The following is a 24,446-nucleotide window of genomic DNA, read 5'->3' on the forward strand; positions in this document are numbered from 1 at the left end:
ATGCACCGACTGAATAACTTTTGCGAACAGAACATTGCAGCACTTTCTCATAAGAAGAATATAATATAAAACTAAAGTAAACTTTTGACAAGAAGAGTAACCAATTTTCTGGTGTTGAAAAATGAAGGAGGGGGTCTCCTTTTATACACATAGAAGGAGAGAGGAAAAGGCTCTTGCAACAAATGTAAGAGTTTAATTTTGCAAAACTCTTAGTTGATGGCAATTCCATCGATCATCATTATATTTTCCAAAACTCTCAATTGATGGCAATTCAATCCATCATCATTATAGAGGAGTTACACCCATTTTATACACGTGTAATGTGTATAATTCTGCAGTCACCTTTTCCAACACCTCTTTCATGAGGCCAACTTAATAGGTCAATTTCTCATTCAAATCTTAATGGTTTTTGGTCATTCTTTTTGTGGTGTAAAGATTTCATTACAAAGAATCTAAACCCACTTTACTCCACCTTAATTAAGGATTGGCACCCACTTTAATATTGCATTAAAGTCACCAAAAAATTATTATTTTTCCAACAATCCCCAACATGAATAAAAATTGACCGAATAACGACAAACAGACAACGCTTAACAACAAAGACTCAGAGAGAGTGTAACTAAATAACCCCATCATCGGAAAAGGTAGCTTTTGGCTTTGAACCCCTCCTAGTGAAGTCTATCGGATTTAATGGCTGTCCAGTGAACACGAAGTCTTGAACTGTTCCGCCGTTTATGTAAACCAAGACAATAGACCTCACAGAGGAATTACTCCAACCATCGTTCTGTTCTCACTGTTGTGTCCAGTTTGGCCTTGGAATACTAGCCTGGTTCAGTGATTGTTTTAAAGAATTAATCATTGTCAATTCTTATAGAAACGACCCCACTTCACACTCACATAGGTGACTCTACTTGAGTATCTTGCTATACTCAGCTCAACAGCTTAACACACTAGAGTCATTAAAAGCTCAGCTTAACCTCTATACTTGCAGGTATCACTGATAAAAGGAATGGTTGGAGATTTACCCTCCTTAGTGACATACCACTGTTACACCTAATTAGGTTGTCCCATTAAATATAGATCTTAGGATCTCCAATCAACTAGGTTGGGTTTCCATTCCGGTAATACCTTACACTAAAGGCCTTAATCCCATTCCTTCTAACGACTTCTCTACTAACACTCGATTTAACTCTTTGGTTAGCAGATCCGAAATGTTGTCCTGAGACTTTACCTAGTCTAAAGTGACAACTCCATTCAAGAGTAGTTGTCGTATGGAATTATGTTTACAACGAATATGTCTAGACTTTCCATTATACATATTACTATGTGCCCGTCTAATCGCCGATTGGCTGTCCTAATGAATATAGATGGTTGGCACAGGTCTCGACCAACGTGGAATATCCTCAATCAACTGGTGAAGCTATTTAGTTTCTTCAGTTGCTTTATCCAAAGCAATAAACTCATATTTCATCGTTGATGTCAATATACACGTTTATTTGGAAGATTTCCAAAACACGGCTACCCCTCAAAGGGTAAACACATAACCACAAGTGGATTTGGAGTCTTTTATATCAGATATCCAATTAGCATCACTATACCCTTCTAGTACCGCTGGGTACCTAGTATAATGCAGCCTATAATCCCCGGGTGTAGTGTAGATAACCGAACACCCGCATAAGGCCCTTCCAACGAGTAGCATTCGGATTACTCGTGTATTTACTAAGCCTGCTAATAGAGTAGGCTATATCCGGCCTTGTACAGCTCATCAGATATATCAAACTTCCAATGACCCTAGAATATTCTAGCTGAGAGACACTCTTACCATTATTCTTTGTCAAGTGTAGACTCAAGTCTACTGGTGTCGTAGACACATTTGTATCTGATTTATCAAATTTTTTAAGTATTTTCTCAACATAGTGAAATTGAGAAAGTACAATACCATCAGATGTTCTGGTAATCTTAATACCTAGAATCACATCTGTAAGGCCCGTATCTTTCATGTCAAACTTAGAGTTTACCAATCTCTTGGTAGTTCTAATCATCTCATCATTACTACAAACAATGAGTATGTCATCGATTTATAGACACAAAATGACATAACCTCTATCAGTGTCTTTGACATATACACATTTGTCACACTCATTAATTTTGAACCCATTTGACAACATAGCATTGTCAAACTTCTTATGCCATTGTTTAAGAGCTTGTTTCAAACCATACAATGATTTAACAAGTTTACAGACTTTCTTATTTTGTCCTGGAGCTGAAAACCCCTCGGGTTGCTCCATGTAGATTTCTTCATTCAAATCTTCATTTACGAAAGCTATCTCTACATCCATCTGATGTATCTCCAAACCACGTAAAGCTGTTATCGCAATCACCATGTGAATGGATGTAACCCTTGTCACAGGTGAATACGTATCAAAGTAATCCAAGCCTTCTCACTACCTATGTCCTTTGATAACTAGCCTAGCTTTATACTCATCAATTGATCCATCTACTTTCATATTTCTTCTAAAAAACCACTTGCTCCCAAGGCCTTACTGCTTAGGGGTAGATCAACTAACTCCCAAGTATGGTTCTGTAAGATGGAGTCAATCTCACTCAGGTGAAGTCACAGCTTCATGGAAAGTTCGAGGTTCTCCTTCTAACATATAAGTCAAGAAGTCCGGAACAAAGGACTTTGCAGTCCTAGCCCTCTTACTTTCCTTCTTGGCTCATCTACATCCTCAGCTTAATCATCAACTTGATCATCTAAGTGATCATTTGTTTGATCAGCTATGTGATCATTGTCACCTTTAACCTCTTTCATGGAACTCAGAACCCTTTCTTGGATATGACAAAGGTAATACATTTTCAAATAAAGATACATTTCTGGATTCCATGATAGTATTCTTGTGTATATCTGGAATAGCATATTTAAACACAAGAAATCGATATACACTGCTATATTGTGCACAACCGTTGAATACAAAGTCAATGGATTTTTAGGCTTATCCTAACTCTCTTGGGTTTAGGTATTACCATCTTTCGCATGGCACCCCCACATTTGTAGAATTTATACAAAGGCTTTTGGCCTTTTCCGAAAATTCATACAGGTTCTTTAAACAATTCCTTGTGTCACAATGATTAAGAGACTCTCATAATCATATCACAGAAAATATATTCCCAGACCATCATTAACCGAATTAGGTCTTTCTCGAATTCAAGGCACCAAAACAAGTTTGGTCCAACATGTCACTTTAAAGTCAATAGCCTTACTATTTGGAATCACAAACCTAGTGATCAATAATCTACTATTCGGAGCTTGATAACATGCAAGTAGTCTTATCACTAGAAATCACTCATTTCTCATTATGTGATCAGTAGACTCTCCACTACTAGGAATCACAATATTTTGACATGTGATCAGTAGTCACTCCACTACTAGGAATCACAATGTCTTGACATACGATCAGTAGACCATGTCATTACTAGGAATCATTATGTCTTGATAAATGATCAGTAGACTCTTTTACTACTAGGAACCATCATGTCTTAACATATGATCAGTAATCTATTTACTACTAAGAACCACAATCTCATAACAGTGTAGTTAGTGGTCTAACACCTCCTAGGAATTATCAGTTTTCTATTTCTGTGATCAGTGATCTTGTACTCACTAGGAGCCACCAATATGTTTGGAATTTAAAAATTCAAAAATATATTCACTCACCCTAACAGGTTGTCTCATCTTTGCTTTCAAGCAAAGTCACATAGCAATTATGTATGCTATAATTGACACAAGGATAACATACTAATTGCCTTTGATTAATTTAGAGATATTATCATACAATCTTATGATTTCCTTTAATCGCAAGGCTTTAAGGTTGGCAGGTGGAACAACGTTTATGTTGTCACTTCTTGAAGCCATTTTTGAAAAATCACATCAGAATTTCACTATTTTGTTTTTCCAAAAACTAAACTTAACACTTAAAAATCCCAAAGTCTGAAATTTAATTCAAAACTGATCTCACCACTTACCCTAGAATCGAACATGGTCAGGAAAGTTTCCAGGAAGACTGGAGGGGTCACACTGGTCCCACTTAAGACCCAGTTAACCTTAGACAAAACTTTCAAGAGCATGTTGACTCCTAATCCATGAGAACAAATTTAGAATTAAGTTTTTTAGGGAATAAACTAGGTTAAAACAACCCAATTCCCAAGCAAATAAAATTTGCTACCAGAATTAGACCACTCATAAAAGTTAACTGATACTCCCGGAACTGAGCCCATTATTTCTGAACAAAATCAGAAATATTTTAGCTAATGCTAAAACTTAGTTTATTTTCTCAAACCAAAACACTTTGGAAAAAATCAGATTATAACCAAAGACTTTCTCCAAACTTAGTTTTCCAACACTTTGGAAATAAAAATGATTAAACCCAAAGACTTCCTCAAAACCCAAAGGTTTGAAACCAAATCCGTCTTAGTTGTCATTTATGAACAAATAAGAAATACACTTTAGCCAAGGCTAAACACTTTGGTTTCTATTATAAAAAACCAAACCAACTTCCAACCTTACAAGCAATTTAAAAACTGCTAACCAAATTACAAACAATGTAAAAAATTGCTACAACAATGATTAAGCAAATAAAATATTTCTAACAATACAAGCAAATAAAACTTACTTTTACACAATTGATAAAAACCGACTAAACCAGAGCAAAAAATTGCTTCACTAAACAAATGTAAACCAATCTAAATAGGATTATCCATTTTCTAAACTCCTCTCCTCGCTTAGGTATTTCTGTTCAAAAAACAATTAGTCGCCCATAATTTTATTTTACAGTCCCAAATCCTATTCATTTGGATTTGTATTTTTGTTTCCATTCCATTGAACATAGGTATTCATGTAAAGAATGTTAGTAGAAAAACACAACAAAATACAAAACAAATAATCTAAAGAAACTGTGTAATCAATAAATTAATTAAAAAGCAAAATTAAATAAAATTAAAATGCTAGACAAGTTAATTAAACTTATAACTCCCAAATAAATTACAAACCTTATAACTCTAAAAATTAAATAAAATTAATTGACAAGAGTTACATGAAATTATAAGACAATAATCATGTAAATAAATATACAATTAACACTTTTAATTGGCAAGAGTTACAAAATAAAACTAAAATTCCAAAATTAAATTCATAATTTAATTTATACATTAACCATGTGCATAAGTATAGACAAGTTGCACAATTAAAATTTATAACTCCACAATTAAATTAATATATGAATAGGCAAGAGTTACAAAATAAACCTATAACTCTAAGCATTGAATTAAACATTAATAGTCATGAGCTATGTATGAACTTATCACACAATAAATTTGTAAATAATGCTAACAATTAAATATGTAACCTACACCAAAATTTAGAAAATAAAGAACATACAAATTATATTTAAAAAGTAACATCTAATTAGCATATCCATTTAGCATGTAATACTGCACATGGACTTCAACTCTATAGCCATCAACATAAAATTCTAATTTTTCGAAAACAGTACAGAAATATAGTTAGTATTATATCTACAGATGCACTTTCATAAAATAGCCAATAAGTCCACACATCCTAATCATGAAGTTCATAGATACAACAAATACCATTACATGTGCCCCAGTAAACAATAACACTGAAATATATATATATATATATATATTATTAAACATTCACACAAGCAGCAACAAAGGGACACTGCCCAGGACAATTAGATACAGAAGGCTAAATTACATACAAAAGCAAACCAGTGTATATTCTGAGAAACAGAATTATGAATCTATTTGTCTAATTTTATGAAAAATATATCTAATCTGTTTTAAGCTTGATGTATAAATTGTGTGATAACATAAAACAAATAGATTCATATGGAACAAACAATTGGAATTTCATAAATAATAACATGGTGGAATTTATAGAAATTCATAAAAAAATAAAACTAGCAAAAGGAGGCATACCGAAACCTGCACTAAACAGTATCCTTAAAACAGATTCGTCGCCTTATTGGTTGGGTGCTCGAGGTTGTTCAACGTCTATCTCCCAGGATGCGACGGTTGGACCAGCTACGCAATGCACCGACTAAATAGTTTTAGCGAACAGAACTTTGCGGACTGCAGCCACATTTTCCAATACCTCTTTCATGAGGCCAACTTAATGAGTCAATTTCTCATTCAAATCTTAATAGTTTTTTGTCATTCTTTTTGTGGTGTAAAAATTTCATTACAAAGAATCTAAACCCACTTTACTCCACCTCAATTGAGGATTGTCACCCACTTTAATATTATATTAAAGTCAACAAAAAATCATTATTTTTTCAACATTATCTCTAAAGGCATATAAGTGAAGTCTAAATGTATTTTGAAATTTGTTAAATTTTCAAACCAAGCATACAAGCCTATTATTAGTGGTTACGGTACTGGTGATGTGGGTGGTGACATAGCAAGAGTAGTAAATGATATTAGCAGTGTCAATGGTGATCATTGACGTGAATAGATGGTTTTCATTTTGACGAAAAGCAATGAGAAACTTTTAAAATTTTGTATACAAATATCTCGATTTATTTTGTTTCTTTCTTACCATCTGAAATACAGCAATGCTAGGGATCACCCAAAAAATAATAATAATAATAATAAAAATGACGAAATCCATCATGAAGCCATATAGCTGACTGGCACAACTTAGGATTGGTCAACGGAGTACAGCGTCACGGCAGATTTTGTTTAGTCAAAGCTAGATTTATTGTTTGAAATACGAAAAAAAATTTCACGCAAATGGCAGTGGAACAAGCATGTCACTCATGTAAATAATAACAGTCCATCCATTGACAAATTAAACTTCATTCTAAAACAACACACTTCAAATTTGCAAAGCATAAATGTTACAGACAATCTCATCAACGTCCAAGGGGCATCACGATCTCAGAGAACTCAATTCCAGGAGTTGCATCTGAGTTGTTCCCTGTGCCCATTGTGGCGATGTGAAAATCCATGTTGTTTAGTACTTCAACCTTACCTGTTTCGACACCAGTTTGAAGTTTCAAAGACAACTCTAGGTTCCAGAGAACCTCACCCATAGTCGGCCTCTCTACACTATGTTTGGCCAAGCAACTCATGGCAATTTCCAAAAACTTCACAAATGACTCTCTTGATATTGTTCCTTTCATACTTGTGTCTACAATCTGGTCCGCGGTACTATTATGGAGGTGAGATGATACCCACTCTACTAAGTTTACATCTTCCTCTTCTGCTACGGGATTCATTACCGACTTCGCAGAAAGCACTTCTAGCAGTACCACACCAAATGAGTAAACATCTGACTTTTCTGACAATTTATAGCATTGGTAATACTCGGGGTCTAAATATCCTAAAGTACCCTTCACTTCAGTGGTGACATGAGAGCAAGAAGATGCCATATTCCCCAATTTCGATATCCCAAAATCTGAAACCTTGGCATCCCAATTCTCATCTAATAGTATGTTGGTTGGTTTGATGTCCCGATGAATGATCTTGTGTTTTGAACCACTGTGTATGTAGTGTAGTCCCCTTGCAGCTCCAATGCAAATGTTCAACCGTTGTTCCCAAGTGAGAGGGGATTTCGGGCCATGAAGATGATCATAAAGGGTGCCATTTTCCATGTACTCGTACACGAGGATCATTTCATCCTCTTCCAGGCAGTAACCAAGTAGAGCGACAAGGTTGTTATGTCGAAGCTGAGAGACCATTATGATCTCTGTCTGGAATTCATGTAGATTTCTTTCTTCCATCTGATTTCCCCGTTTTACCGCTATCATTTTTGTTCCGCCATTGATGCAACCCTTGTAGACATTACCAAATCCACCTGTGCCAAGGACACGTGCCTCATCAAAGTTACTAGTAGCAGCTTTGATCTCCTTAATGGAAAAGCGATGGCAAAGCGGTGATACATGTATTGTTATGTTTAGAGCAGACTTGGAATGGTCTAATTGCAATGAAAAACATGAAAACATTCGCTTTCTAATTATCATATAAAGGAGGAAAGAGAAAATAAGAAAAACTAGCAGCCCGCCAAGAATACATCCAACCATAATCAAGGTAATCTTCTTTGATGATTTTGGGTTATGTTTCTTCGGTGGCAAACTAGCCACAATCTTTTTTGGGGGATTAGGCCCCGCAAGGTTTCCATCATAGTTGCTTAATTTGAAGATCTCAGCTCCATTTAAAATGACGTTATAGTACTGAGATTTTGTTTTCGTGTTTGGGTGTAGCTCTAGCCACAGGTCTTGCTTCTCCCCATTGTTTACTTTTGGAACCAAAACAACATAGTCTCGGTACACTGGAACCGCGTACCCGTTGCTCCAAGCAATAACATCAGCTTTAACTTCGGCTGTTTCATTGTTGATGAATATGTCAAACACCCTCTGGTTTACATTTTTCATCCACCGATTCACCTCGCAAAAATGCAGCCGAACAAGGTAGAAGAAACCAGAATCAATGGGGAAAAACCAGCTCAGATTGTAAAGCACATTAACGTTGGAATACAGCCCCATGGCTCTAGCTGTCTTGTAGACCATCTCAGGTGCAGTGTATGGTGGTACGTTGGGTGGGTACCTCAACGTAACATTAAAATCGAAAAGCAAATCCCCAACAGCAGCTCCGAATATGTAATCGTCATCTCTGGTCCAACTACGGAACATTCCTGTGTCCTGCTTGGGTGGTATCTCATTGCCTCCCACATTCAGTCTGTAACATGTCTCCATAGAATAATTGTAATCGACGGAGAACAAGGCTTTCTGCCCAACCAAATGGAGATCACGCGCATCCCTCTCTGGAAGATAGAGATTCAGAGGCATTGAAACAACCTCAATTCCATTCACAAAGCCATAATAAGATTCTTCTGATGAATTTGATGAAGAAGAGGCAAATTTTATATCCAACACTGGTCCATTTACGCAGACAATAAATTCCTTCATGAAAAATGGTACCTGATCCCGCAAGAAACACCAAATGGTATAGGTCTTAGAATTCATTAATTCAAACAAGAATACTGGAAGCAAAATCTTTCTAATTCATGATTAATACCAAGAATAAAAGTTTAACAATAGTTGATTCTCCAAAGAATACCCTATGTTGAAGGAAATTAGTTTATCAACTCACAATTCATTAATCATCAAAAATTGTTTTGTCCTAAAGCTTACAACCATTATTTATAATAAATTTAAGATTATTGCTATTCAGGCCAAAAAAAGTACCCATATTTTCTATACCCAATGATGTATTACTCTATTAAAATATCTAAGTTAACTCTCTCTCTTTCTCATATATTTTTTAATTATTAATCAATCATCTTATTAACATATCACTGGGTCTAAAAAATGAGTCTAAAAAGTGGATTTGTATATGATTTTCCTAAATTTAATTCTTGTAAAACAATAAACTAATAAAACAAGAAATAAAATCAAAACTAATAAAACAAGAAAATCAAACAATCTCAAATCAAGAAACTAAATAATTCTAATACTATTACATACTAGGCTAAAATATTCCTAATCAAATATTAATTTCAAATTAATAAAAATAAAAATATTTTACTTTCTAAATTTGGTTTGCATCAGTACCTTGGAGTAATCCGCATTGAGCGAAGCACTGAAGTTGCAGAGGAGAGTGTAGCAGCGGCCAGAGCAAGCAGTAACGGTGACAAAAGACTTAGATGTGTCCTCTAGACCAATATAAGATGACGGGTAAAAATGAAGGCGGACGAATTTTGAACCTGGAGTGACTTTGAAATTGTATGTGAATTCGGTGTGAAAGATACGTGCAGACAAGTAAGGAATTTCTGGGACAGAGGGATCCATGAAAGAGGCTTTGGACGCGGTAGAGTTGGTGGTGGCTGCAGGATTGTTAGAAGATATGAATTTGGAACCAATATCACCGGTCCAGTTTCGACCATCGTATTGGGGAGTGATTGAAGAGGAAGAGCCACAATTGAGAGCTATGTTATCTGAGGGAATATACGGTGAGTTTTCAGACAAGGTAATTGTCAGATAGAAGATGGAATAATAATAATAGAGGTGTACAAAAATGAGAATGTATTGGAAATGAAAAGAGCAAGTCATGGGTGTTTTTAATTTTTGATCTGAGAAAGAGAGGTATGGAAGAAAGTCTCAGAATCTCAAGTAAGCACCAAAAGAACCATTCATTTGAATCCGGAATGAAGAAATCTTCTTGAGTTCCTATGTGTAGTTCATATCATAGCAGGCTATACAGTAGAATTAATTGACTTTATATCAAGCAGTCCAGTTCACTTTTCGGACTAATTTTGGTTGTGGGACTCACCAAGCCAGCCAATCCCGGAGGGAATCCTCCTCCAATCATAAAATGACAACTTAACTTTTCTCAGTACGAAAGTAAAATTTTTTGGGTAAATTATTCTCCGTCCCTTTTATGTTTTGGCCATTTTTTTTCTTTGATCATTGTTTTTTTTTTTTTTTTTTTTCACTTTTGCTCTTGATATTTCAAAATTTTCTCAAGTTAATCTTAAAATTGATTTTTATCCAAAATTAGATTTTAAAATATTTATATATATATCACGTTAATTGTCATATGATATAATAATATTTTATTACATTGGAATTTGTGTTTGTGATAGATGTGTGAGTTATATATAATAAAATATGTTTATGTCACATATTTGTTAATATATTATTTTCTGTCTAATTTTGGACAAAATTAACTTATAAATTGAAAAAATTTTAAATATAAAAAGCAAAAGTGAAAAGATTTGGCAAGGATCGAGCAAAGGAAGAATCAGCAAGGCAGGTGAGTCTTTTGAGTGCTTGGGGTTTGCTGGAGTTTTCTTATCATCAATTATGCATATTTTGTCCTGGAATATTAGAGATTTGGGGAGGGAGGTCAAAAGGAGGAAAATTAGGAAAGTTCTTAAAGATGAGAAGATAGACATGGTGTTTTTTCAAGAAACTAAGAGAGAAGTTATCAATTCTGATATGGTGAGATCCATTTGGCCTTTCGATGGCTTTGACTTTCTGGAAGTAGGTGCGATTGGCTCTGCTACTGGTCTTTTGTGTGTGAAAGACAAATTATGGAAGACAAATTGAGAGAGTAATATTGAAAGAGAATTTGTAATATAAACTCTGTATTGAATCAAGATTGAGGCTCCATTATATAGGAGTCTGTTATACAAACATTATGATGATACAATTGAATATAATAAGAAAAAGTGGCCGAAAGCTGGTGGCGCACCGAAAGCCTTTCTGACAAAGGGAATCCTATGCTATAATTGGTGTTGTCTATACTATAATATATTAACAACAGATATAGTATTATAGTATATTCAATTAATATTCAATTATATATTAACAGCCCCCCTCAAACTCAAGGAGGACAAACATCAACCAACTGGAGTTTGGAGACAAGTTCAACGAAGCGGCCTGGAGAATGGGCTTTGGTGAAGATATCAGCAGGTTGATCAGCAGAGGAGATGGGATGGAGATGGACAGTACCATGAGTGACGTGTTGACGAATAAAATGACAGTCAATCTCAATGTGTTTGGTGCGATCATGAAAAACATCATTGTGAGCAATTTGAAGAGCACTTTGATTGTCACAAAAGAGAGCAGTAGCGCCAGAGGGGGAAACACCCATGTCAGCAAGAAGCCAACGAAGCCAGAGAAGTTCCTGAGTAGTATCAGCAAGAGCACGATATTCAGCCTCAGTACTGGAGCGAGCAGTAAGAGATTGTTTCTTGCTGCGCCAAGAGATAAGAGAATCACCCAAGAAAAAGCAGAACCCGGTAGTAGAGCGCCGGTCAGTAGGATCCCCAGCCCAATCAGCATCAGAAAAAGCACGAAGCTGGAGAGAGGAGCGGGCGGAATAATGAAGTTCATGAAACAAGGTACCTTTGAGATAACGAAGGATACGAACTAATGCAGCATAATGAGGTGTACGAGGAGCGGACATAAATTGGCTGACAATATGAACGGCATAGGCAATATCAGGACGAGTAACAGTGAGATAGACAAGGCTGCCAACCAGCTGACGATATAGGGTAGCATCAGAGAGAAGAGTGCCATCAAGAGGTGTAAGACGACTCTGAGGCTCCAGGGGAGTGGAGGCAGTCTTGCAATCCGTAAGACCAGCGCGGGTGAGAAGATCAGAGGTATACTTAGCCTGAGAGAGAAAAGACCCCGTGGAATCATGGAGGATTTCAAGACCCAGGAAATAGCTGAGAGGACCAAGGTCTTTCATCTCGAAATGATGGCTAAGAAATTGTTTAAGGCATACAATACCATCAAGATCGTCACCGGTGATAATCATATCATCCACATAAAGGAGAAGCAAGGTGGTCCCTTGAGCAGTTTTCCGGATAAAAAGAGCAGTATCATAAGAACTGGAGGTGAAACCACAGTCATGAATAGTAGAGCTGAACTTGGCAAACCAAGCGCGCGGAGCTTGTTTGAGACCATATAGAGCACGCTGAAGTTTGCAGACTTTATGAGGTGGACAAGTAGACCCAGGGGGAGGTTGCATGTAGACTTCCTCAAGAAGAACACCATTAAGGAAAGCATTTTTCACGTCCATTTGATAAAGATCCCAGTGTCGGGTGGTAGCAACCGCAATCAGGCTGCGAACAGAGGTGAGACGAGCAACAGGAGCAAATGTCTCCTCATAGTCAATACCATATTCTTGGTTGAAGCCTTTTGCAACAAGGCGGGCTTTGTAGCGCTCAATAGTACCATCAGAACAAGTTTTGATTTTGTAGACCCATTTGCAACCAATGGCAGTCTTGCCAGGAGGAAGATCAACAATGTCCCAAGTGTGAGTTTTGTCTAAAGCCTGCAATTCATCAGTCATAGCTTGCTGCCAAAGAGGATTAGAGCGAGCCTCACGATAGGAGGTCGGTTCATAAGTAGAAAAAACAGTAGAACCAACAATAAAGTCACGAAGACGAGTGGAAGGTTGTATTACCCGGTGTGGTCGAGTAGAGGCAGGAGGAGCCAGAGGGAGAGACTCACCAGGAGGGGAGGATCCCGAGGGAGCAAGAGCAGGACCATCAGAGGGAGCAGGTGCATGGGACAGACCAGAAGGCAAGGCAGTCTCGAGAGGTAGTGGAGGAAGCTCATCAGAGGACTCGAGAGGGGTCGGCAAGGGCGGTGAAGTAAGCTCATCCGAGAACAGATCCGTGGAAGGGTCAGTAAAAAACAGAGAGGGTGAGGGAACAGACAAACGAAAGAGAGAGAGAGAGGAAAACATTTTGTGTTCCCAAAAGATGACATGACGAGAGATACGGAGTCGTTGGGAGAGAGGATTCCAACAACGATACCCCTTGTGTTCAATACCATACCCTAAGAAGCAACAAAGGCAAGAACGTGGTTCAAGTTTGGTACGTTCATGAGGTTGAAGAAGAACAAAACAGGCAGATCCAAAGACCCTAAGGTTGGTGTAAGGGGGACGGGTGCCATGCAGACGTTCATAAGGAGTGTGATTATGAATGACAGGTGTAGGGATACAATTGATAGTGTAAGCAGCAGTGAGAGCTGCCTCTCCCCAAAAATGTTCCGGACAAGAGGAAGATAAAAGGAGAGCTCGAGTAGTGTCAAGAATATGTCGATGTTTCCGTTCAGCACGTCCATTTTGTTGAGACGTACCGGGACAGGAACGATGAGGTTGAGTACCATGACTCTGAAGAAAGGAAAGAAAGTCAAAATCTTTATATTCCATGGCATTGTCGGAGCGAAAAAGCTTAATAGTTTTAGAAAATTGTGTTTTAACCATTGTAGCAAAATTGTAATAAAGTTGTTTGAGCTCAGAGCGATTTTTCATAAGAAACAACCAGGTAAAACGGGAAAAATCATCTATAAAAACAACAAAATAGCGTGCACCTCCCATAGTAGGAGTAGGAGAAATATCAGAATGAATGAGATCAAATGGTGCAAGAGAAACAGAGTCACTTTTATTAAACGACAAAGCAGGTTGTTTGGCAAGTTGACAGGACACACAATCTAAAACATCAGAACTTACATGACCTAAATGACCACTGGAAATTAGAGATTTTAAACGACCAACAGAAAGATGGCCTAAACGACAATGCCAAAGCTGAAAAAGAGATAATGGAGGAGCAGTGGTAGCAGTGGTAGCAGTGGTAGGAGCTGTGATCTGAGAGGAATCTGGAACATGAAGATGGATGAGTTCGTAGAGACGTCCATGCTTACGGCCTATCCCAAGAGTTTGCCCCGTCCGAGGGTCCTGCACCAAACAACCAGTACGGGAAAAGGTAACAGTTAGACCATGCTCACATAATTGACTAATGGAGATAAGATTTAAAGTAAGAGCAGGCATAAGATAGACATGGGATAAAGATAAGTGAGAGGTTGAAACAGAACCAACATGACTTACAGACAGAAAAGACCCATCAGCAGTATGAATAGAAGGAACATGAGGAGTAGAAGAGAGAGGAGTAAAAATAGTAGGGTCAAAGGTCATGTGATTACAACAAGCGGAGTCAAAATACCAAGAAGTGTTACCTGCGGTGACAGATAAAGCAGTAGATGGAGGAGTACCGGAATTCTGCCAAAAATGTTGAAACATGGCTGCGACGTCAGTTTGAGAGAAAACTGGAGTGGAAGGGTCTATAGGGTCAGAGGAGGGTAAATCCTCTGAGGCAGCAGCAGCAGTTCGTTGGGCAGGCATTGGTTTAAACGGAGTCCCAGAACGGTGAGAGTGGTTGCGAGAAAAATTCCCGGTGGAAGGACCATTGCGAGAGGCACGGGCTGGATTGCGGAAGCAATCTTGCTGGAGATGACCAGGGCCAGTCTTGTTGCAAAACCGACAAAGACGAACTGGACAATTGACCAGAAGATGAGTCGACGGAAGATGGCGGTTGTGACAGTAATTGCAGGCATTGGACCTCTGTGGTGATGGTGAGGAGGGAGAACTTCGAATCTGGGGAGTGGCAAGAACAGAGTCCACAGGGTGTGGATGGAGAGTACCAAATCTGGTTTCCTCGGACAAGATTTCAGAAATTGCTTGCTCAAGAGTGGGTAAAGGAGTGCGATGAAGGAGAGATGCGCGGACTGGCTCAAATCGGGGAGTGAGAGCCATGAGAAACTGAACTAAGCGCTGTTGGTCACGGTAGGCAGTAAATAAGGTAGCATCCTTAGTACAATCCCACGGAGGTTCAGAAAGAGCGAGCTGATCCCAAGCATAATACATTTGGGAGAGAAAATCATTGATGGTTTGAGTTGTTTCTTGACGTATACCGTGAAGATGACTCAGAAGCTGATATTGGTGAGCAAGGCCAGTAGTCCGATAGCGTTCTTGTAAAAATTCCCAGATTGCTTTGGCAGGAGAGGAAGCAGAGTCAAGTTGGAATCGACCAAACTGAAGGCTGATAGATGTAATAGAAGTATTGCGAAACCAAGTGATGATCTGATAGTTTTTACTATCCCAATCTTCCAGTCGATCGACATATTTGGCAGCGGAGTCCGTGGTAGCGGAATCTGTGGTCCCTTGAACGGGTTTGCACACATCCCCAGTGATGATGCGCCAAAGTTTCTTTCCTTTGAGGAAGCCAGACATAGCTTGTGCCCATAAGACATAATTAGTCCCGTCAAGAATAACAGAAATAGGTTGGGAAGAGGAGTCCAAGCGATCCATGAGCGAAAAATAGCACAAATGAGGGAGAATCGGAAAAAACCGAGAGTACCAGTGAATTCAGATGGTCAAAATTAGTCAGAAAAGGAGTAAACAGACCAAAAATATGACCAGAAAGGCTGAAAATGGAGTAGTCAACGCTGCTGGTCAAACAGGATGGCGCGGCGCACGTTAGCAGAGAGTGGCGCGGTGTAACAACCCTCATACTGTTTACCGATTACTAACTGATTGATTACCGATAAACACCGATTACCGTTAAACTGAATTGATTATGACTGATAATTGGACTGATTAAAGTACTGAACCGACTGATTGAAATTGGAAACCGAATTGATTGAGTATATGTTAGTTAAATTGCATTTTATCTGTTTGACCGTATGATTATCTGTTCATGCTTATATGTTTAAACTGCTAATTGAAGGCCATATCGGCGGCCGAATTAGAAATTGATTGATGTTTTATGATCCACATAATTAATGTGATTTTATGGTATATTTATCTGAAAACTGATTAGGTATGATTAAATTAGATAAAATAAGCTAATTAAAGAGTTTGGTTTATTTACCATATTGCCACCCTTAGTGGCCCACTCAACATACATGTTTGAGCCTCATTACACCTTGTATCAAAACACATTTCCATCAGCCATTTCTCCTGAGCTTAGCCGACCATGAGAGGAGAGTTAGAGAGAGAGAGAATTGTTCTTGTTGATTTGGCTTGAATTGCTTGGAATTGAAGTGTAGATTGCTATATTGAACCTCTAGACTTGCATTCGAGGAACCTAGGTATGAATTTCATCTTTTGATTTTGTCTTTAAGTTGATTCACGCATGGTTCATGTTAATTTGTAGAGCTAAGTCATGATTTGGTTCATTAATGGTAGATTGAAGCTCATCTCTTGCATGCATGTTAGTATTGTTGCATTTTGAGGTTGATTACATGGACATTAGTACATGCATGCTCATATTGTTGTTACAGACCATGTTTTCATCTGGTTTTGAAAAGAAATGAGCTCATTTGAGCAAGCTTTAGAACTTTAATTTGGTTTAAAACTCATCCATGCATGTTTGAATGTTGTTCTTGAAAATGGGTTTGATTATGGTTTTAATTGACTCACCTTGGGCTTTGATTTCTTAAAATTGAGCTTTGAAACATGATATTCTATGTGTTTATAAGAGTTTTCCAGAAAATGAGCCCAAGGGGATCGGTTTTGAGTTGTTAACAACTTGGTTTTGAACTTGGAGGTGCAATCTGGGTTTTCCAGATTTTGCACTTCCGCTCGAGCGGAGGAAGTGCCGCTCGAGCGTAGAATTCGAGCATCCAGTATCTCTGCACTGTTTTACCTTACGCTCGAGCGGAGGATTGGGCGCTCGAGCGGAGTCAGGTCTCACGCTCGAGCGGGCATCAAGCGGAGATTTCACCCATCCAGTACTTTTACAGTACGCTCGAGCGGGAAAGTTTACGCTCGAGCGTGTACCTTTGTTGCATGACCGCTCGAGCGGGGAAACGTGCGCTCGAGCGGGACTCTGTTTTTCTGAAAATGCTTTTAAATGTGCATCTTTGCATCCTCATCCCGTCTCTAGGCATTCTTAGGCCTAGTTTAAGGCATCTTGTTGAGGATATAGATGTAGAACACACCGAGGCATTAGGGATTAAGTTATGAGATTTCCCAACTGTGTAGCTTAGTGTGTTCAACCTGTTAACTGTGTAGGGTTGGCAACTGGGGAGACGCGCTCTAGCATACTGTAGCCCAGAACTCTGTGAGTAACAATTGTGTAAAGATATGTTTAACTAATATCTTTTGAATACTGAACTGAACTGTTTACTGAACTGGTATTATTTACTGAATGAATGTATGTCCTTTATTTCTGAACTGTACTGTGGCATCCTTAGTACCTACTGTTTACTGTTACTGTTACTGCGACAGAATTCTCTGTCGGTTCCCTCGTGGAACCACTACTGTTTACTGACTGATGGCCATCATTACTGTTCGGTCTTTTAAGACCTACTGTTACTGTTATGCTAATGGATGTACCACATATGACTGTTTACTGTACTGAACAACTGAAATACTGATTGAATTGAACTGTTTTCATTACTGTAAGGACATTCATTCTAAACCCCTTTACGCATTATGTTATTCACTGGGCTTTAGCTCACTGCTCATATATATATGTAGGTGTACAGGCACCAGATCGGAGCTAGGAGCGTCAGGGTTAGACTCTAGTTTTGTCAAGCCAGCCTTTGTGCCTCACTGCGAGGTTCCGAGTTGCCATGCTATGGCTTGGGGGTGTTTTGTTTGTTTTTCCCCCTTCTGTACTGTTTTACTGTTCTGTATAGACCGAGTGTTACTGTACTGTTATCTAGGGTCGAGTCCCTAGTCTGAATGATTGTAAATATTGTGTATACTGTTCTGTACTGTTTATGTATAAATATATGAAAAGCCTTTTTGCATACAGAATGTCACAGCTCAATGGACACTATTTATTTACTGTATTGGCTTCCGCCAGGCCCTGTACTCTGCTTTACTGTATTACTGTTCTGCAGGCCTTCGGTAATCTCGGATTACTGGCCGGTTACGGTGCTAAACCCATAGGGCCGGGTTTGGGTCGTGACACGCGGCGCACGTTAGTAGGCGAAGACACACGGCGCACGGAAGCAGTCAGGGCTGACGTCAGCTGACGTTAGAAACACGCGGCTCACGTTAGCAGATGAGGCCGCAGCGCACAATAGCACAGGATAGTGTAGGAAGCGCGTGGAGCGCGTCTGGAACGATCAAGCGCGTGGCCGAATGTTCTGGCGGCGCGTGGAGGCGCGTGGGACGTCAGATGAGGATGAATCTGGTGGCGTTGGCTTCGTCGTGGAGAGACGAAGGTGGTGGTACTGTCCAATCTGTGTATTAGGTAAGAGAGAGGTACGCAGCAATCTGCCAAGAAAAATGTGATGTAGAGACTTAGGTAAAATACCTGTGCTCTGATACCATGAAAGACAAATTATGGAAGACAAATTGAGAGAGTAATATTGAAAGAGAATTTGTAATATAAACTCTGTATTGAATCAAGATTGAGGCTCCATTATATAGGAGTCTGTTATACAAACATTATGATGATACAATTGAATATAATAAGAAAAAGTGGCCGAAAGCTGGTGGCGCACCGAAAGCCTTTCTGACAAAGGGAATCCTATGCTATAATTGGTGTTGTCTATACTATAATATATTAACAACAGATATAGTATTATAGTATATTCAATTAATATTCAATTATATATTAACAGTGTGTTTGGAATCCTAGAGTCTTTTTGCTTCAGGATAGTTGTTGTTCCAAGAAATTTATTGTGGTAGCTAGTAAAATTAAATCTGATTTTGATGGTGTGCTAGTCAATCTTTATGCTCCTAATGATGTTGTCAAGAGAAGAGAATTATGGGATTTGATTGTTAGGATCAAACCATTGTTTCCCGAGCCGTGGTGCATTGGGGGTGATTTTAATGAGATTAGGTGTACAAGTGAAAGAGCAGGTTGCTCCAGGAGAAGTGTGTGTATGCACGATTTTAATGAGTTCATTGATAATCTTGAGGAGGTGGAGCCGCCAATGTTAGGGAGAAAGTTCACATGGAGCAATTCCGGGGAAAATGGTATATGGAGTCGCATTGATAGGTTCATATTTGATTCTGAGTGGCTTGATGTTTTCAATTTTAAATGTTGGGGGTTACCTAGGACTATGTCTGATCATTGTCCTATTATTTTGAAGGAGGACAATAGGGATTGAGGTCCTAAACCCTTCCGGTTTATGAACTGTTGGGTTCTCCATTCTGACTTTCTACCTATGGCTGAAAAGGTTTGGCTTGAAGAAGGGTTTGAACAGTGGGGCTGGTTATAAGTTGTTTAAAAAATTGGGTCGTTTAAAGAAGCATCTTAAGGAGTGGAATGTAACTGTGTTTGGTAACCTTTCATCCCAGCTAAGACTTACTGAGGAGGAGTTCCATCAGCTGGACTTGCTAGCTGAGTCTAGAGAGTTATTGGTTGTTGAGAGATCCAGAAGAGCTGAGTTGAAGGAGTTAATTTGGAAATTAAGTAAGAGGGTTGAGTGGTTTTGGCTCCAAAAATCCAGACAAGATTGGGCTCTTAGAGGTGATAAGAACACAAGGTTTTTCCATTTGATGGTTAAGTGCAGACAGAATATTAACCTCATTAACTCAGTGGTAGCTAATGGGGTGGTGGTTAATGAACCAACAGCAGTAAAAATAGAGGTCTGGAATCACTTCAAGAGTGCTTTTTCAGAATCTTGGAAGGTCAGGCCTAGAATAGGGGGTGTCTTTCAGACCTTAGCTAGTTCCCAAGTTTCTAGTCTTGAGAAGGAGTTCACAGAGGCTAAGGTGTGGCATGTTTTGAAGGCCTGTGATGGGAATAAGGCCCCTAGGTCAGATGGTTTTAATCTTTTGGCTATTAGGAAGTGTTGGAATTTTAAGAAAGGGGATATCATGTTATTTTTCAAACAGTTTTTTGCTAATGGAAAGCTGGCCTCCGGTCTTATTTCTTCTTTTATTGCTCTTATTCCTAAGAGTGATAATCCAAGTAGCCTCAATGATTACAGACCTATTAGTCTTATTGGCTCCATGTACAAGATTCTAGCCAAAGTGCTTTCTAATAAGCTGAAGTTAGTTATTCCTTCTATTATTAGCCCTACCCAGTCAGTTTTTTTTTTTTTTTTTTTAGGGGGGGAGATTCATCCTTAATGGGGCGCTTGTAGCAAATGAGGTGTTAGATTGGTGGCGGTGTAAAAAGAAGAAAGGTGTAATTATTAAAATCGACTTTGAAAAAGCGTATGATTGTGTAAATTGGAGCTTCTTGCTTAATATGATGGAGAGTTTTGAATTTGGCCACAAATGGAGGAGTTAGATTCAAAGGTGTGTTACTAATGCTAGAATTTTTGTCTTAGTCAATAGCAGCCCTACAAATGAGTTTATTGCTGAACGTGGTTTAAGACAAGGGGATCCTCTCTCCCCTGTTCTATTTAATCTGGTTGTGGAAGGCCTTAATATTTTGATCTTGAGGGCTAGAGAGTTGGGACTCTTTAATGGGGCTGTTATTGGGAATGAATTGATTAAGGTATCACACCTTCAATTTGCGGATGACACCATCTTATTCTCTGAGGCCAATCAAGAGGAAATTCTTTGCATTAAGAGGTTGCTAAGATGTTTTGAAGTTGTGTCTGGTCTCAAGATTAACTATAGCAAAAGTGTGGTTATTGGAGTTGGTGTAGAAGAGGTCAGTCTAGACCAGTATGCTGATATTCTTAATTGTTCCAAAGGTGTGCTTCCTATTTCTTTTTTGGGCCTCCCTCTGGGTGTTAGTCCTAGACTCAAATCAACATGGGCTCCTGTCATTAGGAAGTTTAAAGTTAAGCTTGCCAGCTGGAAGAGAAGGCATCTATCTTTTGGTGGAAGATTATCTCTGATCAAATCTGTGTTGAGCAATCTTCCCGTCTATTATTTATCTTTGTTCAAGATACCTGAAGGAGTTGCTAAAGAACTTGATAGAATTCAGACTTCCTTTTTATGGGGGTTTCTGATCTTAAGAAGAAGGTTCATATGGTTAAGTGGCCTGAAGTTACTAAAGAATTGAGAGATGGTAGTCTTGGTATTAGAAGTATTAGGGATGTGAATCTGTGCCTTCTGGCTAAATGGTGGTGGAGGTTTGGGTGTGTTGAGAAGGCTCTTTGGAAAGAAATTGTCTGCACTAACTATAAGTATGATCCAAAATCTTGGTTGCCTTCAACTAATTCCCAGATCAGTGGTTCTAGAGTATGGACTGACATACTGTCAGTAGTTGTATCTAAGCCTATTTTCTTTGATATTTGCACTCTCATATTAGAATTGATTTAGGAGATGGGAATAGATGCACTTTTTGGAATGACTTATGCACTAGTGTTAGTCATTTAAAGTTGGCTTTCCCTAGACTGTTTATGCTCTCACAGGATAAAGAGGCCTCTGTCTTTGATATTTTGAGTAAAATGTCTTCCCCTTATGGGTGGGTGTTTAACTTCAGAAGAAGACTCTATTCCTAGGAATGTGTAGATCTCTCTAATCTTATTCAATTGCTTAATTCTGGCCCAGTGTTAAGATCTGGTGTTGAGGATAAATTGGTGTGGACTTTTGGTGCTCAGGGGTTTATTCAATGAAATTAGCTTATGAATGGATTTCTTGCACTGACAGATCAAGTGTATCGGTGCCTAGTTTGCAATGGAAGGGCATCTCTCCTCTTAAAATCCAATTCATCTGTTGGTTGGCATGGAGAGGCAGACTCAAAACTTCTGTGTTTCTTCAAAATATTGGAGCTCTTGATCCTAGTGGTCCCTCTTTATGTTGCTTTTGTAATTCCAGTGCTAAAGATGTGAGTCATGTTCTCGTTCATTGCCATTTTGCTTGGTGTATCTGGTCTGACTTGGTAAAATGGTGGAGTTTGGTGTGGGTTGTGCCTAAAAATGTAACTCAGCTTTTGGATTGGTGGAGTGGTTTTAAATTTAAGAAAATGCTCCAGAGTATGTGAGATGCCTTGCCATCTGTGGTTATGTAGTTTGTGTGGAAGGCTAGGAATGAAATTAGATTTGTTGGTTCAGGGGCTAATTGGTGTGAAGTTTGTGAGTCCATCAAGTTGCACATTGCCTTTTTGGTGAAGTATCACACGAAAGGGATGGATTGTTTAATCAATGATCAGCTGTATAATGTGGAATCCAACAGGGGCTTTGAGTTGTAGCTGCTGTTGTATACCTTTTTGATTCAGGTATAGTGGTTTTGTTGTGTCTGCTGTTGGTGTGTTGCTCTGCTAGTGGGTGCTGGTGTTGATGTATTTCTCTTTGCTTCGGGTATAATGGTTTGCTGTGTCTGCTTCTGTTTTGTTGCTGCTGCTGTGTTGGTATGCTGGGGTGTGCTAGGGTGATCATTTGTGTGTCCATTAGTTGCATATTGCTTCCTTGGTGAAGTTCCATTCTCAGGGGTGGCTTTTCAATCATTGTACTGTCTGCTGTTGGGTTGTTGCTGCTAAGAGCTGTTATGTGTTGTTCTGCTGCTGTTGTGTTGTTCTGAGGATGTGTGCTTCTGTGATTCTTTGTCTTGGTTTCTCTTTTTGCTGGTTGAGCTCTTATCAACTAGCTCTTGGTATGTCATAGTACATGATTGGGTGGCTTTCTTGTGCCAACATAGTTGGAATGAGTAAGGTTCACTATGATGCTATTAGCACTGCTTTTTTTTATCTTTATTGATGTAAGATGTAAGGTTTTCTCTTTGGTTCTTATTCAATAAAGTTTATTTTTGCTAATAAAAAAAAAGTGAAAATTTTCTTGAAGAAATAGAGTGAGAAAATACATAAATAAATATAAAAGACACGGAGTATAATTTATCCATAACATTTTACTCACCTTAAAAAATAAAATTTAAAATATTTCTAAAAAAAAAATTGATTAATCCACATAATTTATTTCCCCAACATCCTGAATGACATGACAAATAAAATTTAAAAAGTTGATCTACACTCCAATATTCTCTTAAAATTCTCCTTACATTGATTGTCTTGCAACCTTATTCAAAGAATTTAAATATATAAAAATAAATAAATAAATAAAAAGACTTACGTGTAGGTCTTAATAAGTGGACTTATTATCCAATAGGTCCTATGATAATAATAGTGTTTTTCATTAAATACTATTAAAAAAGTCACTAATTGTTAATTTTCAATAACAGTTTGAAAATTTAATCACAAAAAATGTCACTAGTTATAAGTTTTAGTAATAGTTTAAAAAAATTGTCACAAAAAAATATCAATAATTATAAGTTTCATCAATAATTTATAATCATGACCCAAAAAAAAAAAAGTCAGTAATTATCAATTTTTAACGACATACAAAAAAATCGTCACAAAAATTATTTTTAGCTACAATTTTATTATGACTTATTTTCAATAGAATTTGATGGTAATTAAGTTTAACTATTAACATCTATCGATAATTTATCAAAAATAAATATATATATATTTATATATATATATGAATGAAATATTGCTGATTTATAAAATAATAATCGGAGTCCTAACTAAAAAGTTTTGCGACAGTGCTACTTTCATAATTAACTAAGAACATGAAGCCGCCAATTGATTGAAAAAATAAATAAATAAATAAACCGCGTCGGTTAGTTTTTTATTAAAAGAAGTTCACTGGAATTGAAACTATCTCATTTTATACTTGAAAAAAAAAAAAAAAAAAAAAATTGTTGAAAAATTCAATTTACATAAGGTATAAGGCATTAGGTCTTTTGAATTATTTTTTTATTTTTTTATTTTATTTTGTTTTTTTATTTTTTGATGAGAAGTATACTCTTTGTAAAATATTTTAGTAAGAAATATATTTTATTATTTTAAAGTATATTTTGTTTCCTATTAATTCACTTTAGATCAAGTAGTCCAGTTCACTTTTTAGACTTAAAAAATAAATAAATAAATAAAATAAAAATAAAAACAGTAAGCCATTCTTATTATTTGAGATGTTTATTATGGATGGGATTATGACAACTTATGGTAGGCTTCATGAGATTTATTATGAGTCTTATTTCGATAAGTTTTTTTTTTTAATTTTTTTTAATTTTTTATTTTGAACTGGGACATATTTCCAAAATTTTATTTATTAGGTTTTTGTAATTGGCAATCTCATAGGATAAAAACGCCATTCAATTGTAATTGGTTTGTTGTTGTTGTTGTTTTTTTTTTTTTTTTT

The 24,446-nt window shown here is 37.6% G+C and overlaps 1 protein-coding gene and 1 long non-coding RNA gene across 2 annotated transcripts; one reads left to right on the forward strand and one right to left on the reverse strand.

Annotated features, from left to right (window-relative positions):
- Window positions 1-6,817: 6,817 nt before the first annotated feature.
- Window positions 6,818-10,299, reverse strand: LOC114309387 (receptor-like protein kinase FERONIA). Its single transcript, XM_082892452.1, has 2 exons — window positions 9,633-10,299; window positions 6,818-8,999 (listed from the first exon to the last, which is right to left on the reverse strand). Exons 1-2 carry the CDS (start codon window positions 10,128-10,130, stop codon window positions 6,933-6,935), a joined length of 2,565 nt encoding a protein of 854 aa, XP_082748578.1. The 5' UTR covers window positions 10,131-10,299; the 3' UTR covers window positions 6,818-6,932.
- A 493-nt stretch (window positions 10,300-10,792) lies between these two features.
- On the forward strand, window positions 10,793-23,009 carry LOC145801337 (uncharacterized). The gene is made up of 2 exons (XR_014342680.1): window positions 10,793-10,833; window positions 21,898-23,009. It is a non-coding gene; the product is annotated as an uncharacterized LOC145801337 (long non-coding RNA).
- Window positions 23,010-24,446: the final 1,437 nt, after the last annotated feature.

Source organism: Camellia sinensis, chromosome 10 (genome assembly GCF_055761805.1).
Source record: "Camellia sinensis isolate YWXY chromosome 10, ASM5576180v1, whole genome shotgun sequence".
NCBI classification, from domain to species: Eukaryota; Viridiplantae; Streptophyta; class Magnoliopsida; order Ericales; family Theaceae; genus Camellia; species Camellia sinensis.